Raw genomic sequence first — 17,914 nt, 5'->3', positions numbered from 1 at the left:
TCTACCCTGAAACTTGATGGTCAGGTCTTTGCCGATAGCAACTCCATGGTAGGGTAAACAATGGATCTGAGCTCACAGATTCCTTGTGTCCTTCCAGGACTCCTGCTACATATTGTCCCTTCCACGTCACAGAAGCAGGCATTTTGCTAAACATTTTGCCACACAGAAATCTGCATTATTATAGTTATGCAATACTTTTCAGATAAATTATTAACATCAAAGCAAAAGCTTTAAAACAGGTTACCTTGAATTTACGGAAGCAATAATATCTGAAAACGTGTCATTAATAACACCTGCAATCTTGCTTTCTTCTTCTTTTGCTTCGGTGATCAAATCCTCAAGCATCTTTTTCATTGGGGGGGGGGGAGTGTAACAAAACAACAACCTGTAATTCTGTATGTGCGCTATAGCCAGCAGAACTAGATTTACAAATAATAAAAGCAGCATATAACTTTCAGGAACAACCTTCCCCCTTTTCTCTCACATGGTGGCAGTAGCTGAGAAGTAGTGATGTACAAGAATACAAGGTTGAGGTTTATATTTTATAATGGCTACATGGATGATACGTAACATATAAGGTTGAGCAAATAATTATTAGTACCCAATTGTTTAAAGGTACTCCAGCAACTTTTAAGTATTCCTTCATCACTGGACAACACACAAAAACATCAGTTAATGGTGCACAATGCAGTAGAAATTATTAATGTTATGAAATGATTTCTATTCTGCCTGTGGATTCAGGAATCAGCAAGGCTGCTCACAGTATTATATAAGTCACAATACAACTGGTAAAAAATGATCAGGACTACAGTACAGTCACAGTTAATACAATGCTGAAGACAAAATCTCTTTTCAGAACAGCCCTATATTGGAAAAGCAAAGAAGCAAGACAAACTTCCTTAGGGAGGAAGGTCCAAAGTTTGGAGCTACCTCTGAGAAAGTCCAATCCCATTTTTTTTTTATGGCTAGTGCATCCGGGACTTCAATGGAAGATGATGATATGCAGGTCTGTTCAAATGGGAACACAGTACTCCCTTGTTTTTGTTTTTATTTTATATATTGTGATATTTCCTGTGAACCGCCCTAAGACCTCTGTGTATAGGGCAGTATATAAATTAAATAAATAAAGTATTGCAGACTCAGACAGTTTAAGGTAATGGTTGGGAAACTCAGGCCCAGGGACTGAATATGGCCCCCATGCCCCTCTATCTGGTCCTTGGAACTATCCCATGAGCCCTGATTCTGTCTGGCTGGAATGTGCCCTCACTTGTCTGAATGGAGGCTAGAGAAGGGTGTGTGAACACTGTTGCACAAAAGTAAAATTTAATTGTTTTGCCTACTTTTGTTTCTGGTCCTACCCATCACTGGTATGGGGCCCTCAGTATGCTACCCAGAAGGGAAACACTGCATAGGATGGTTTTAACCTTTAAAACGAACATAAAACCCCCCAACACAGTGTAATTGTTAAAGCAGTCTTCCTTATTTAACACCCTGGCAAGTGGCACTGTGCACCATGTTTCCAGCTTCCATCTATACATTGGTGTTTAAAGCCCTAAAATGACTTAGGACTCAAATATCTAAAAGACCACCTCCATCCCTGAAGACTCTCTAGGTAGTTAGTTCCACCACCCACATGAGTGCAGGAAATGAGGGCCCTTTATCTATGGCAACCCATAAACTGGGAAACTTCCACCCCACAGAGGTGCATCAGACATCTTTGTTGCATAGCTATACTGAAGGCCCACCTCTCCCTGGCATTTGACAATTAAGGTGTTTATTTTGTGGGGCCCAATCTCTTTTCCTGAATCTGTACTATTGCAACCATTTTATTTGCATTAATAATTGTATACTATATTGTTGTAGCTGGCCCTGGAACCTTATGGTAAAGAGCAGGCAGAAAATATTAATACATAATTTAGAACTAATGTGGATGTTACTAGGGTATAAATTATTGTGGCTGCAGTCTTCTCTAGAAAAACACAAAGCTGCTAAGCCCGTCTAAAATGGTAAAATACACTCTTCACAACAGTCTCTACGTGAACATCAAGATGCAGCCTGAAGCCCAAGACTACAATACAGAGTCCTATGGGTATATGCAACTCTGTTCCAATATATGCTGTATCTCTATCCTGCTTCATACTAATTCTCAACAGTACTTCCATCCTGTTTGCATTAAGGTTCAATTTTATTCACCCTCATCCAGTCAATTGCAAATGCTGTCCCAGAATTTTCCCAGGCTCCCAATGATAGAGTAGACATAGAACTATCATCAGCATACTGTTGACATCGCATTCCAGATTTTTGGATGGCCTCTGCAGTGGTTTCATACAGATACCTTAGGCTTGCCACTGCAAGCTCCAAACACCACCTTCTGAGAGCTACCCTTCAAAAAGGACCAGGACCAAATGCAGTACAATGCCTCCCCTCCCAGCTAGGAGATGCAGGAGGATGCTATGATGGATGGGATCAAAAGCCAGTGAAAAGTGTTGGCTATTTGCAGTATGGTAACGCTGCAGAGAGCTTGCTGGGGAGACCATGCATTAAAAAGGGACTCAAAAATAACTTAGACAAGGTTTTAATAACAAAAACAAAAAACTCCTTTTACACTAAATACATCAGCAAACAAACATGACCCAACCACCAACCCATCCCCCAGGGTAATGGGAGAGCTAGGTGCTGCTCCTTATATACTATACCCGATTGCTGACACAGCTTAATCAGTACAACTCAGCAGCACCTGCTATGTTTCACAGCTGTAAAGCTGGGTCTCGTTATTTTGCTCTGGCCCTTGCTCTGGCCCCTTAAAGACATACACGTCGGGTGGAACAATGATGAACCTTTACATTTAAAGAAACCATTCAACAGGAGAGCCACAGGGACCCACTCTCATTGCTCATTTCAAAGCATTTTTAGTAATAATCCGAAGATCTCTGGGGGTTTCAGGGCAACCAATGAAGTTGTTTCAAAACCGGAAAGAAGCCAGGGTGAAGATTAAAATAACTGGTATCCTCCAAAAACACCTGGAGCTGAGCTGACATTAAATTTTATAGCACCTTGCTGAAGTATTGTTAGAGAAAGAATTTCTGGGAACAGACATCAGTATAAACTAAAATCTGAAATACTTCAAACCAAGACACAGAATTCTCTTGGCCTACCTCTTCCGCACTCTTTAACCACCCAAGATTGTTTTTAGCTACTTCCAAAGCTTTCTCTATCTCTTGTAGAATTTTGCTATTCTGGGGAAAATAAAAGGATAACAATAAAATTAGCAGAGAGGTGCTTTAAAAAAAAGGCCCTCATAGCATTGTAATTCAATTAATTTTGATTATCTTTTTTTAAAAATGCATGTGTATGTTGTTTTCAATAAGTAGCAGACAGGGTTTTTAAAACTAAAACCGGGGTATCTCAAAAGAGTAGAAATCAAGAATCCATACCCTCAGGCTAGATAAGCATTTAATAATGTGGTATAATCACTACAAGGTTATCTCTTTAACAGTTCATATTTCATTCTTCTTTTAAAAAAAAACCTAACACCCTGTAAGATTACCACACAATTGTTTTTTCATTCATGAATGCAGAGTTGTTAATCACTTCTTTCAAAAAATCCAGACATATTTCTGAAGAGATGCCAAGACTATGAAACTCTCTCATCTAAGGCAGCTGTTTCATAGTCTTGGCATCTTTTGTTCAGGAGTATTTTGCTCCTTTAGCCATTTAATTCTTTGAAGGTTCTGCTCTCTTCTCCATTGTTGGGAGCTGACATCTCAGTTCACTACAACCAACCGACAATCACCAAACAACAAGTTAAAACAGGACACTGAGCTGCCCCAAATCTAATGACAGTAATATAAATATTAAATGTAGGTGTTTTATTCTCAGGAGAATGAGAAATCTTCTCAAGGTGACATATTTTAACCCAGAATACATTATGGAGTACAATGGGTTTGAATAATCATTGATCTCCACTTATGTAAATGGCTAAAAAAAACAATGTAATGTTTTCTACAAATGCTACAACACATTTGGGGGGCAGGAATCAGAGAAGGCTGTCACACTGCAAAATAAATTCTTGGAAGTGTCACCAATAGTGGCGAACATTAAATGACCAAAATTGATGGCGAAAAATATCAGTGTCCGGTCTCTTAATTCTCTAGCCCCCAGTGATTTCCTAAAAAGGCATCACTTTGCTGCTGTGCTTTTTACCAGCAGTCCAACAACACAAAAGTTTAGCAAATATTTCTTCAACTCACACAATGTCATTGTCACTAGTCCAATTTAGTTACACTTAATTTGAAATTAAATAAAATAAAAAAATTCCTTCCAGTAGCACCTTAAAGACCAACTAAGTTAGTTCTTGGTATAAGCTTTCGTGTGCATGCACACTTCTTCAGATACACTGAAACAGAAGTCACAGACCCTTCTATATAGTGAGAAGGTGGGGAGGGGTATTACTCAGGAGGGTGGTGGGAATGGGTGATTGGTAGATAGCTGTGATGAGCCTGTTGACGACTCTTAACGACTGCAATAGGTCTTACAGGAAAAAGCAAGGGGTGAGAAGGTGAAAAATGGCTTTGTCATGTATAATGAGATAAGAATCCAATGTCTTTGTTCAGACCAGGTCTCTCCATGGTTTTAAGTTTGGTAATAAGTTGCAATTCAGCAGCTTCTCTTTCCAGTCTATTTCTGAAATTCCTTTGTAATAGAACAGCTACTTTGAGATCTTGTATAGAATGTCCTGGGAGATTGAAGTGTTCTCCTACTGGTTTCTCTGTCTTGTGATTCCTGATGTCAGATTTATGTCCGTTTATTCTCACTATATAGAAGGGTCTGTGACTTCTGTTTCAGTGTATCTGAAGAAGTGTGCATGCACACGAAAGCTCATACCAAGAACTAACTTAGTTGGTCTTTAAGGTGCTACTGGAAGGAATTTTTTTATTTTGTTTTGACTATGGCAGACCAACACGGCTACCTATCTGTAATTGAAATTAAATAGTTGAACTCATACTTTACTAAGTAGACACAAAACTGAGTAAGATTGTTTACATACCATATCTGCTGTAGATGGTTCTGATCTTAGATAGTGAGCTGGAGTCCAGTCAGCAGAGTTAATCGGCTGATTGATGCTTTGAGTATTAAACCTAAAAATCAAATTGTTATATTACTTAACAAAAATAATACCTTCAATAACACATGCTCTTCCGACTTCCAGGGGAGGAACACAGTGGATTGCACGTCTTTTGTCGGCACGTTGCCGACAGATAAATTATGTGGCAATTGATGATAGCCAGACATAAATCTTGGCTATTGAATTCCGTCTGGAAAAAAGTGTTTACAGGGGATTAACCTCTGGTGCTCTGAAAAAAGCCATTTTCTGCATCAAGAGAACAGGAAGCTGTCAGCTCCTGAGAACCCTGATGGGGTTAAGTGACTTTTAAGCAGAGGACTCAGCATCATGCCCAAAAGCCTTGTAAGAGCCCTGATGGGCATTGGATCTGCAAAAGTCTCCCTTAATCATTTCTAAGATTGTTATGATTTATAACAGTCCTTTTTTCCTTTCTTTGCTTTTCACTCCTTTTTTCTTCTCTTTCTTTTGTATCCTCTGCTCTGGGCCATTATTGGTCCAAGGATTACACAAACATGAGGGTGGTGGGTGGATGGATGGACTCTGAGTGAGAGGCAGGGAAGGGCAGACCTCCCAGAGGGAGAGACTGGAGGAAAAAAGGAAAGCTCCCAGGTGAGAGGTGGGCAGGTTCACTACTTTCTGTGTGAGACAAGGGTTAAGAGCTACCTTTGAGGACACTATTTTCTCTTTTTGTTTATAATTAGACTGGTTTATTTTATCTTACTGTATCATGAAAAAGCTTTAATAAAATCTTATTGGGGGGAGGATACATGCTCTTCTGAAATATTCATTTTTGTTGCTAATTTTAATAATCTATAAATGTTTTTAATTGTTTTAAACTTTTCTTATAATTTAAGGTTTCTTGTAAACTTAGGAGTTTTGCTGCAATGAAGTAAATAAATTTTGTAAAATAACTAATAACCTTTTATTGTCACCTGAAACTTTTTTTCTTTTTAAACAAGACCAAGCTATTTACCCTCACATTTTTAGACATAGAACATACAACTACAATCCTGATGAAAGCCTAAAAAGGTAAAATGGGCTGATTGGACCTTTATAGGGAGTCAAGAAAAAACTTTGGCAGAATGAATAAGTTGCAGCAGCCTAAAATGTCATTTTCTTAGTTTCTTCGGCACACAGAACCCAGCAGCACTGAATATTAAATATTTCACCAACTGAACAAAATCTTAACGGTTTTCCTTGTAAACAAGAGCATTTTAAGAGCCGAATGATGAAATAATAAATTGTTTACTAAAAAAAGCTATTATTAAAATTTAGAATATGTTTCAGCACCACATGCCAACTCCCCCTTCGCTTCCAGTCATCAAAATACACTCAGATTTACCTTTTATATTTTTGCAGACTCCTAAGACGGACTTTTTGTTCGAAATCTAAGGTCACCTACAAGAAAGGAATGGAAAAGTTCATAGTACTCATTTCAACACTCCATAGTACAATTTTCAATACAGTACTCAACACTATTGGATCCAATCTGTCTTAGATCGCTGCTTATATTTTTATTTCTGTTCCAGGTCAGCAACAGAACATGAAAGGAGACAATAGAGACAACATGAGAACTGACAATGTCCTACCCATGTACTCTTAAGCTATTCTCTGACAAAATACAGTGGTGCCCCGCAAGACGAATAACCCGCTAGACGAAAGGGTTTTCCGTTTTGGAGGTGCTTCGCAAAACAAATTTCTTATGGGCTTGCTTCGCAAGACAAAAATGTCTTGCGAGTTCCTGCGGGTTTTTTCCCCTCCCCCCCTTTTTCTAAGCCGCTTATCTGCTTATCCGTTAAGCCGATAAGCCGCTAAAAGCCGCTAAAAGCGCTAATCCGCTAAGCCGTCAATGGGCTTGCTTCGCAAGACGAAAAAACCACTAGACGAAGAGACTCGCGGAACGGATTAATTTCATCTTGCGAGGCACCACTGTATTTGGCTGCAGGTTTAATTTTGTTAGTATCCCATCAGAGGCCGATTTAGGGCAGTGCAACCTAGGGGGCAGTGCAGGCGTCACAACTATGACATAGTGAGTTGAGCAGAATGGAAGACAAGAGGTGGGGTGCCAAATTTTGGCCTTGCACAGGGCACTGCCGAAATTTGAAAGTATTACGTCTGCCCTGATCCCATATATCCCCAAAGAAAGCAAATCAATTACTTGTGAAGTATAGCTATCATATGCACCAGCCCTGTTGGAATTCTGAATCTGCAAGTCTAAAAAGAAGAAAATAAAGAGATGCAAAAACAAGTTAGTATATGAACGCTCGTTATTTAAAACAAATTCACACACATTAGAGTAGCACAACAAGCACTGAAGTTTGAAAACAGCAGTTTCCATGATTCCATAGCAGGTCTTTGGCTGGTCAAGATGGAGGGAGGAATTGGGGGAGGCAGAATAGTTACGGCACTTCCATAAAATGTATTTATTGAGCATTCATCCTACCTTATCTGCTCACAGGTAGATTAGATGATTTTGGAGACTCAATGAGCAATCACACAAGATTTGTTTTAAGGGTTTTTCCACTTACCAGTGCATTTTCTCATCACGTCCCTTACCGCAACAAATTTTCTCTCTTGGGGAAGTAGGTTTGTTGTGAAAGAACTGCCAATCAACTAACTGCACAGCCTGAATTTTGCCCAAATACCCCCCCCCTTGGGCCAGATTTAGGTTTGATAAGGCCCTAAGCTACTGGAGGTAATGGGGCCCTTTATATCTCCAGCTGTCCTTTGTCAACAACAAATCGTTGCTGTTTTTTGCGTTGAATATATGCTATATGGTAATTTATGAACCTAATAGGTATCTAAAGCCATTTGCACATGTTGCCATGAAACCAGTCCATGTAGAATGTAGGCACTGTAGACTTCCGGGTTGGCGCCATCGCCGAATGGCGGACTCCCTCCGAGCTCCGGAGGGAGCCTGCTCGGCAGGGGCTGGGTTCTACCGCGCCGGCGACGCGGGGACCCTCAAAAACCATGGGCGCTGAAACCCATGGGCATGGTGACTCGGCGGGCACCGTTTGCGCCCCCCGACCACGCGAAGGAGCCTTTTTAAAGGCTACGGAGCAGGTGACGGGGGGGTGGTGGTGCTGTGAGTCCTCCGCTTCCCCTGCCGAGCGAAGCCGCATGCCATTTGGCAGAGAGCGCTGACTCCTTCCATTGAAAATCTGGACTTAAAAGAATAACCCGTGAGTAATTGGAACTTGGATTAAAAAGGGGAACAAATTTTTTCTTAAATTCGGAGCGAGCGGGGAAGGTGCAAAAAGGAAGTCAGCCTCCCCCCTGTTGTAGAGGAGCTAAAGCAAAGGACCTGACAACTAAGATCGAGTGCAACCTTTTTTTTTTTTTTTTGATAAAGTTACTAATTTCGCGATGGAAAATTATAAGCTGGGCTGGAGGAGAAAAGTGGAATGTGAATTAAAATACAACCCCCCCCCCCGGAAACCCCAGGAGTGATCCGTGAGAGGAGAAATAGATGTTTTGACAGCTGTCAAAGGAGCTGCCAAAACTGAAGAACAAAAAGAGAACTTTGTTACGAGGACTTTGCTGGTTACATTTGTTATAAATTGGATATAAACTGTTTAAAACAAGGAATAATAAGTTACTTTGGCTGGTGGGTGTGATCGGGAAGGAAACTGAGTTATTATAATCCCTCTAGAGGAGCTGTGGGTCATTACAAGTATTGCTGGCATGGAATTTGAATCGGACTTTTTATCTCCTGGGAAACTGCAGAAATGGAACACTATTTTGTCTATAGAGGTCTACACACTAAAGGAGACAATAGATTTATCTATTGAAGAATGGAAGGGACTTGACGTAATGTTTTGTTCCTGAATAACAAAGCCTCTGGAGAGGAATTACAAGCTTTTTGGAATTAGAACATTTATGCAGTAGAGCAGGGGGAAAAAAAAAAAGAGGAGAAGAGAGAACAACAAGAACAACAAGAATTGGACAAAGTTGGAAGATAGACCCCTTCCAAGATTGGACATTCGAAATCAAAGAGGACCAAAAGACGGCAAAGACTATTAAAAAGACGGCAAAGCGGACTGGTGAAGGATTATGGCTTAGATGTGGGAGCTCCAGGATGACAGTAGACATTGACGGACATTGGGAACGCAACCGGGAAAGGGGGGAGGGAAATTTGGAATCCAAAGGGTGTTAAATTACATTTTATTCTTTTTTCTTTTTTTTATGTTAATCTGTACTGTATATTAAAGAGGAGAACTCGTGGAAGGGAACAGGTCGATTTTAGGGGATGGGAAAATATTTTTTAAATTGGGTTAATGATAATAACTTTAAAATTTGGGGTAAGAATTTGCTGAACCTATTTGAAAGAATTGGAATACAAGAGGGGGAGGGGAGGGGAAGTCCTGGAAAGATGACATTGAAAACAAGGCCTTAAATTTGGATGTTTTTCTTTTCTGTTATATTTGAAAATTTTTAATAAATATTATATATAAAAAAAGAATGTAGGCACTGTATATATAAATGAGCAAACCAGTCATATTTTAGGAAGCAGACTATAGGAGCCTACACAACACAAAATACTGTTGCTGTATGTAGGTTTTATTTTATTTGTCTTTTATCTTATATTTTGGAAATGTACATCCAGCTTTTTTCCCTTTAAATTTTTTGGGGGCCCACCAGAGAGTGGGGCCCTAAGCCATAGCTTGTTTAGCTTATACATAAATCTGGCATTGACCCTCTCCCCCCCCCAAAAAAAACAACAGCAACCTGGAGGCATTGCTGAGTAAAAAATTAGAGGTTTTGCCTTTGGTTGACTTCTCCCTCACATAAATCATCCGGGTTTGCATTCTACCAAAGTCAAAAGCTGCAATATTGTGCTACTTACATGAGCATCCCACCGAAAACGCAGACTTTCTTATGAGTAAAAATGCACAGGATAGGGTTTGGAAGGCAGGAAATAATATGCCATATGCTTATACATTAAAAGTCAAGGCCAACTTCCATTGTAGGTAAGGTTTTTCAGAAGTCTAAAGGAACACCTAGCATTATTTACAGATGGCCCTGAAAACAATTGATAAGAAACACCCCGACTCCAAGAAAACCCCCATCCCCACACCAAATTAACAGCCTGGGAGCTTTCTGTATTTTAATTGCTGCGCTGGGACCCAAACCTAAAGCAACTGTGGGCAATGAGGGCCTAACCTAACAGAACTTTCCGTCTTTTTCCATTTCGATTTCTACACAAATCCTGCTCCATCACAAACGAAGGGGCAGCAGCGACCAAGCAGAGCTCCGAGGTAATATCTGGTTTTACATTTGCGTCAAGTCACCAAAAGAACTTTATAATTAAAAAGTCGGGTTTCGCCGCTGGGAAGATGGCGGCCGACTGAGGCGGCGCAACCCCGACGGCCTCTCGCTCCTCGTCTGAACATGTCCGTCGCGTGTCAGGGAAAGGGGGAAAAAAGAGGACCCAGGTGGCCTGCTTTTTTTCCAGGGAAACGGGAGGAGGCGTGAAATGAGACGGTGTCCCAGCCAAATGCTGCTGCTGCTGCTGCGGAGGGAAGACGGGGCATCCCCGCCAAAGGGGTGTTTTGTGCAGAGTGACTCCCCAGGGAGGAAACGGACCGTAGTTTCGTGCTTGCTCGAACCAAGCAACAAAACGCCACCGCAAACCTCGCCGAACTCAACAGGTCCCGTTTGCGAGGGTCTAGGATCCGGCTGCGCGGGTTACTCGCGGGCGAGGTCCCGAGCCCCGGCGTCGCCTACTCGGAAGCAAGCGGGGTGTTGTTGTGTTTTTTGCAACCCTTAGTTCTCTAACCCGCTGCCCCTTGCAAAACCCTCTCCTCCTCCGAAGACGGAGCGTCTTGTTCGCACACTCCACCTGAGCCGGCGTCTCTCAACACCCGTCGCGACGGGGCTCCGCGGCAGCCCTCGAAAGGGCTTTTCTGCTGGAACCTGCCTCGCCTCTTGGCGGAAGCGCCCGGGAAGGACGCCGCCGCCGCCATCTTTCCCTCCCTCCTTCTGCGCCTCGCGTTGCCCCGCGCGGCGCAAACCGGCCAAGATCCGAGTCACCGGCCAGCGCGAGCTCGAGCTCTTCTCCGTATTTGTTTGCTCCCACCTTCCCCGGCACGTGCGTTCCGACCAATGGAAACTCCTTAGCCTCCTTTCCGCAGCCAATCGCTGCATCTCGGGATGGAGCGGGGGCGGGAACCCTCTGTGTGCATGGCAATTTAAATACAGTAATAATAATAATAATAAATTAATTGCTGTCTTATACGTGGGATGGGAATTCGCAGGAGGGCGTTACTGTACAATTGATTGTAATAATTGATATGCCTTTAAGGCGGATTTCATAAATGTATATGGTTTTATTTCTGTTAATATTTGCTTGTGTTTTAATGGATGGTTTTTCCCTATGTTTTTAGCGGTTCTTGTTTTTATCTGTAAGCTACCTTGGGTCCCGTCAGGGAAAAAGGCAGGATAATAATATTAATGATAATGATAATGATAATGATAATGATAATGATGATGATGATGATGATGATGATTGGGTTGAAACTGGGGGTTTGCAAGTGCAAAGGTACCATCTGTTATAATGCATTAATTACAAATTAATATTAACGCATCTATAGACAGGATCTTTCCCGCAGAATCACCCAAAGCGCTCCCTCCCCTCCCCCCCCCGCAACATTTTCTTCGCTTTTGGACAATGATACTTTGCCCAATGGAGTTGAGCTTTATTATACAGGTACTTGCATTTGCAATAGTGGCTAGTCCTTTACCACTAAATGTACCTCAAGCTTTGTTTCATTTTGATTTCCCCCCCCAAACACCACCACTGTGCAAGTTCACATACACACACTACTTCAAAACTGGGAAGCAAAGACTGCCAGGTTCCCCATCTTTCCTCTAACTACTGCATTACTGTAGTGGCTTTCTTTTTCCTCCTCTCACAGCTGCATCATATCTTGTTGCCTCAGTGCTGCGAAGCCCTCTCATTGTTTCAGGTATGTTTACCTCACAAAGCTAATAAGTACCTTATGTGGCAGAAAGCCCCCAGGATATTGGGTTTTCTGTTTTTAATAAGAAAAATAAATTGCAGATTTCAGACGCAAGATGGCAGCAAGGTTTAGCTATAATTAGAATGGCTGAGGATAGCCATACCTAATAAGATGGAACCCATCATTTTCTTGGCTTTGTGTGTTTTACAGAAACTCTACAGTGTTCTCAGCCCAGTGGTTCTCAACACAAATTATATCTATGCTAAACGTTTCATTAGTCAAAGCAAGAACCAATATAACTTTCCAATAGCTGTTTGGAAAGAATCCTATCAGTGCACAGATGAATAGGTATTTTATCAGATGGGTTAAATTTACTGGAAAAGGAGCACCTGAATCTAAATTACCCATGCTTTTTCTCATGCAGTCATCTAGGCAAATTCTGTGGATGACATGAAATGGAAATTATATGCAACTAAAGGAGACATTCCCAAAGGCTTCCCAGTGAACTAAATGCTCTTAGTCCCAAGAACTATGCAGTCGTAGAATAACACTGAGGACACCCACTAATAAATACTGTTATGTACTGAGTTGAATAGGATCCAAACTGCAGCAGTCCGATTGGTCCTAGAACAATAGGATTCAAAATGAAGCAGTCTGATTGGTCCTAGAACAATAGGATTCAGAATGCAACAGTCTGATTGGTCCTAGAACAATGCAGCAGTATGATTGGTCGGCAGGAGCCACCCAATCCAGCTCCAGATAGAAGTGAATCCACAACCTGATTGGCTTACAGGAGAAGTCTGGAATTATTATGTGCAGCCCACTGTGTAAATAATGTATATAAAGCAGATACTTTGAGGGGACTTCCATTCCTCCTCACCACTATGAGCTGAATAAAGAGCATGAAATCACTTTGCGACTCTGAGTATATTTCATATACAATGTGTAGCTTATGGTGCAATCTGAGTATGTCTACTCAGAAGTAGGCCTCACTGAGCTGAATGGGATTTTATTCCTCACACTGTCATGAATTGCAGGACCAAATTCTCAGTTTACCAGATTAAATTTGAGTTCAGTAACCAACTGTACAATGGCACCTCCATGAATCTCTGAATGATTCAAAAAGGAATCTATTTAAAGCACCACATTCTTACAAGAAAGACCATATTCCCTCATATGAACCTGCCTGGGTTTTGAAACTTAAGGGAAGGCCCTTCTCTCGGTCATGCCACCCTCATAGGCATACTTGGTAGGGACAAGGGAGAGGGCCTTCTTGGTGGCTGCTCCCAGACTTCGGAACATGCTCCCAGAGAAGTTTGATTAGCTCCTTCCTTGTAGTCCTCCTGCTTATTCCACCACCTTATTCCACCTTATTTGAATAACTAATTGCTTTTAACGAAAGGGCTGTGCCGTGCTGTTTTTACTGTAGTTATTTGCATGGTTTTAATAGATTTTTTAATGTATATATACAGTAAGGTAAAGGTAAAGGGACCCCGACCGTTAAGTCCAGTCGCAGATGACTCTGGGGTTGCGGTGCTCATCTCGCTTTATTGGCCGAGGGAGCCGGCATTTGCCTGCAGACAGCTTCCAGATCATGTGGCCAGCATGACTAAGCCGCTTCTGGAGAACCAGAGCAGCGCACGGAAACACCGTTTACCTTCCCGCCGGAACGGTACCTATTTATGTACTTGCACTTTATGTGCTTTCGAACTGCTAGGTTGGCAGGAGCAGGGACTAAACAACGGGGACACACCCCATCGCGGGGATTTGAACCGCCGACCTTCTGATCGGGCAAGCCCTAGGTTCTGTGGCTGCCTTGAGTTTGTGTCAGGGAGAAAGGTGGGGTATAAATAATAGAATTGTAGATTTGGAAGGTACCCCAAGGTTCATCTGGTCCACCCCACTGCAACTTATAAATAAATAAATATTTTAAAATCCACTAAATTGTTCAAGGACTACTGACATTATCAACTCCAGCTGCAGTCAAATACAGTGGTACCTCGGGTTAAGTACTTAATTCGTTCCGGAGGTCCGTTCTTAACCTGAAACTGTTCTTAACCTGAAGACCACTTTAGCTAATGGGGCCTCCTGCTGCCGCCGTGCCACTGGAGCATGATTTCTGTTCTCATCCTGAAGCAAAGTTTTTAACCTGAAGCACTATTTCCGGGTTAGCAGAGTCTGTAACCTGAAGCGTATGTAACCCGAGGTACCACTGTATAGTTGAAAAGCTTGCTCCCATCCAATTATCAGCCAACTTGCCTTGTAAAACTAGTGCAGGCAAGAGGCTGCATACTCTGAAGCTAATGCGTGTGTGCAAAAATGCACCAACAAACTCTCAACTCTGAAAAAGAAGAAAATAAATCCACACCAACTTCTGACACTTTGAGAACAGTTGGTTCTCAAAGGTTCTGTGGAATAAACTCAATAATACACAAGCCTCCTATATGCAGAATTTATCCATTTTTTTCCAAAGGCAAGCAAGTAGAAACATACACATCAAGAGACAGAATCTCAGATTAAAACACTAGGCAGATAAATGTTTCTCACAAGCAGTTTATAGTTGTTCCCCAGAATCCTAAACATATCAACTCAGTGTTAAATCACATTAAGATGCTGTCATTTATTCCTAGGAAATTATGCATAGGTTTGCAACTTTACAAATGCTTTATGCCTTGATAATTAAGAAACATTCTGGAAATGCCAGGAGAGAGTCCTTCGTTTCCTCCACCTCCTGATACCGTCCTCATTGTCGCAACACATTTCTGGTTTTAATATAATTTATTGTGCTTGTATTTTTCACAGTGGCGGGGAAGTCACGCTTTTTAAGTGGAGCAAAACCAAATCCCCGTGGCACATTACACAATGATCCCTGTAAGTGTAATTGCTAACAGATTAATCCTGTACCATGGAAGCTGTTCTGAGTGTTTTACCAGAAGGAACGGAGTGTCTTTAGAGCTTTGTGTTGATAAACGTATGCAGCAATTTGACAAGTACTATTACTGAATGAGGCAATCAATTGTGAGATTAAAGGGATATCTGCATAGATGAAACTTCAAACTAAGCTTTTAAAAATGGATTGTTCTAAGCAGGTTAATTCAGAAGTAATCTTTCAGAATACAAAAGGGCCACATCTATACATATGCACATATTAATAAAGGTAGTTGTGTGTGTGTGTGTTCCTCAGAATCATTTCACAGGTTGAAAATACTGTAGGGCTGTTTTATTAATATTGGAGGTAATCTCGATCTTGATCTCTATCACCTCTATCTGTATATCAAATCCAGAGAGAGCAGGCAATCCTGAAGGCAGAATACTTTTGTCAATTATCGGCCTTTTTGAAGGTGGCTCCCAGATCTGGGTCAGATTGGTTTAGACCTGTAAACTGAATATAATGGCATTTAAAGGCCTCCTCCTCCCACCACCACCTTAAAACTGAGATGCGTTGTGTTTAGCAATTTAAAATAAACATTTTTGTTAGGCCAAATTTTGTGCAACTTAATGCTGTAGCACAGCGAATTTAATTGTATGTATATTAACAGCAGCAACATTTACAGTAGCCAAACACTGGAGGACAGTGAACCTGGGTGGAATCTACACACATATAAAAACCGTTCTGAAAATGCTTTTTTAAAAAATAAAAATAAAAAGCATTTTTAAAAATACATTGAATTTTCCATAAGGCTCACCATCGCCATCTAGTATCACATTGTATATTGCACTTAAAACACACTTAAAACATTTCATTTGCAGCTGTATAGCCGAGTCCCTGATGACAACCTGGCAGCAGCAACTGTAACTTGGCTTGATGGAAAAGTTAACCCATCAAGTTCAAGCGTGTCAAAATAATCAAACATACACTTTTGACACCACCCCTCTGCATGGGTCATAAATACGCAGTTGCAAAAGAACTTGCACTGCATGGGAATCTATGGCAGGACTCTTATAATGCAACATGTATAAGTGATATAATCGACTTCTGGAACAATACAGGGCACTTATCCAGGTTGTTGATGTGTAATATCATAACTTGTGCTTGCTTACAACTTACCCTCCATGCATCCATACTTTCCCTTACTATTTTAGTACCTGATCCAGAGGGAGACGATGGAGGGCACGAGACCAGCAAAGATGCCCCACATTGTCCTATACTGTACAGTGGTACCTCAGGTTACAAACGCTTCGGGTTACAAACGGCTCAGGTTACAGACTCCGCTAACCCGGAAGTAGTACCTCGGGTTAAGAACTTTACCTCAGGATGAGAACAGAAATCGCCTGGCAGCGGGAGGCCCCATTAGCTAAAGTGGTACCTCAGGTTAAGAACAGTTTCAGGATAAGAACGGACCTCCGGAACGAATTAAGTTCTTAACCAGAGGTACCACTGTAATGTATTATGCAATAACTGAGCCTTACTGTACTGCTAAAGGAATCCTGTAAGTTGTTGACACATGCCTGTTCGTTGGACAGAAGCATGAGTACCATTAACAAAATTATGTCGATGTCAGATTTTTGTGGCAAATTCAATAAAAGTCAGCTCAATAAATGAGGCTGTGACTTTTTTTATTGGTGGGGTGCCTTCTTTCCCCCCTTTCCCCTCCCTTTTGCTCACTCGTTTTCTTTGATTTTTTTGGCATAATTATACATCTGCAATCAACTGTCAAAAGCCTGCTGCAAACATAATAGACAAAAGCAGCTGGCAAAATTGGTTTGTGATTCTTGATTGCAAATGAGTCTTCTGCTTCAGATACCATAGTTCAAGTAGTGGTTTTCATAAACAGTTCAATTTCTGATCCTTTTAAGGCCTTGGTCTCTTGTCTATTAATATTTTTGGGTGTGTGTGTGTGGAGGGAAAGCATTATCATCAAGCCGGCAATCTACCAAAGATTTCAAAATGGCATGGAAATTAGTAATCACACATGATGAAAACATTTATGATATTACATTACATTCATTTTAGATCATTGGCAGACACATTTCAGGAAGGATAACAATATTATACAAATTCTAGTGCTCTAGTAAACAAAGGGATTTAAACACCCTTGGCTGAGGCTGCTGGTAATATCCTCAGCTAAACTACCAATCATAATGTTTTAAAATCAAATTAGGATTTTCTTTTCCTCTTTGAAAGAATTCTGTGAGTAATAAGCAATAACTTAAGCCCCCTAGTTTTTTTTTAATATTGCCTCTCAGTGCATTTGTTCAAAGGCATTTATTATAAACAATCTAATTCGCATATCATGTTATCCTGTCAAGAGAATGTAAAGATCTGATTTGGTATTTCCCCAGCAGGAGAAAACCTAGCTATAAGTGAGGAAAAGACTCAGCTGAGAGCTAGTTTTCTTACCTTCCTTCCTGTCTTAGGAATCAGCCAGTAGCTTCAGATCTCCTGGAATACATTCCTCCTTGGCCCAAAACAAAAAATGCACCACAACTTAACTCTTTCACAGAGTGACATATATATATGTATATAGTCTGAAGGACTGAAGGAGTTGGTTTCTTTTTTCCTCCTCAAGGCTTAGGTTAGCCAGGGATGGGGAACCTCATACCCAAGGGCCAAATGCAATCCTCCAGACTTCTCTGTCTGGCCCTTTGAACTCTTCTCAGGCTACATCCTTAACTTGCTTTGCATCTTCCTTGAGTCAAGGAACACGTTTTATGAAGTACAGAAGTCACCAGAATATTCTGGTGCATTCTAAGGTTTTAAAATGAATTACATTGGCTCCCAGTACGTTTCCGAGCACAATTCGAAGTGTTGGTGCTGCCCTTTAAAGTCCTAAACGGCCTTGGCCCAGTATACCTGAAGGAGCATCTCCACCCCCATTGTTCA

At 41.2% G+C, this 17,914-nt stretch overlaps 1 protein-coding gene across 2 annotated transcripts in view; it reads right to left on the bottom strand.

The window, feature by feature from the left end:
* The window catches only part of RNF17 (ring finger protein 17), a 45,862-nt gene extending 34,690 nt beyond the window's left edge, over positions 1 to 11,172 (bottom strand). The window contains exons 1-6 of one of the 2 annotated variants that reach the window (XM_081860050.1): positions 10,971 to 11,172; positions 7,284 to 7,339; positions 6,468 to 6,523; positions 5,048 to 5,138; positions 3,156 to 3,236; positions 245 to 345 (exon numbers count right to left, since the gene is read on the bottom strand). In XM_081860050.1, the coding sequence (XP_081716176.1) occupies positions 245 to 345; positions 3,156 to 3,236; positions 5,048 to 5,138; positions 6,468 to 6,523; positions 7,284 to 7,339; positions 10,971 to 11,094 (509 nt within the window). In that variant the 5' untranslated portion in view covers positions 11,095 to 11,172. The remainder of the gene's footprint in view (positions 1 to 244; positions 346 to 3,155; positions 3,237 to 5,047; positions 5,139 to 6,467; positions 6,524 to 7,283; positions 7,340 to 10,970) is intronic. The other variant, XM_081860051.1, reaches the window with a different exon arrangement.
* Between the last annotated feature and the right edge of the window lie 6,742 nt (positions 11,173 to 17,914).

The sequence above is a fragment of the Podarcis erhardii genome (genome assembly GCF_964252035.2).
Source record: "Podarcis erhardii genome assembly, chromosome: 4".
In the NCBI taxonomy this organism is placed as follows: Eukaryota; Metazoa; Chordata; class Lepidosauria; order Squamata; family Lacertidae; genus Podarcis; species Podarcis erhardii.
The sequence above is the reverse complement of the archived record's forward strand: the minus strand, read 5'-3'. Positions and strand labels throughout refer to the sequence as shown.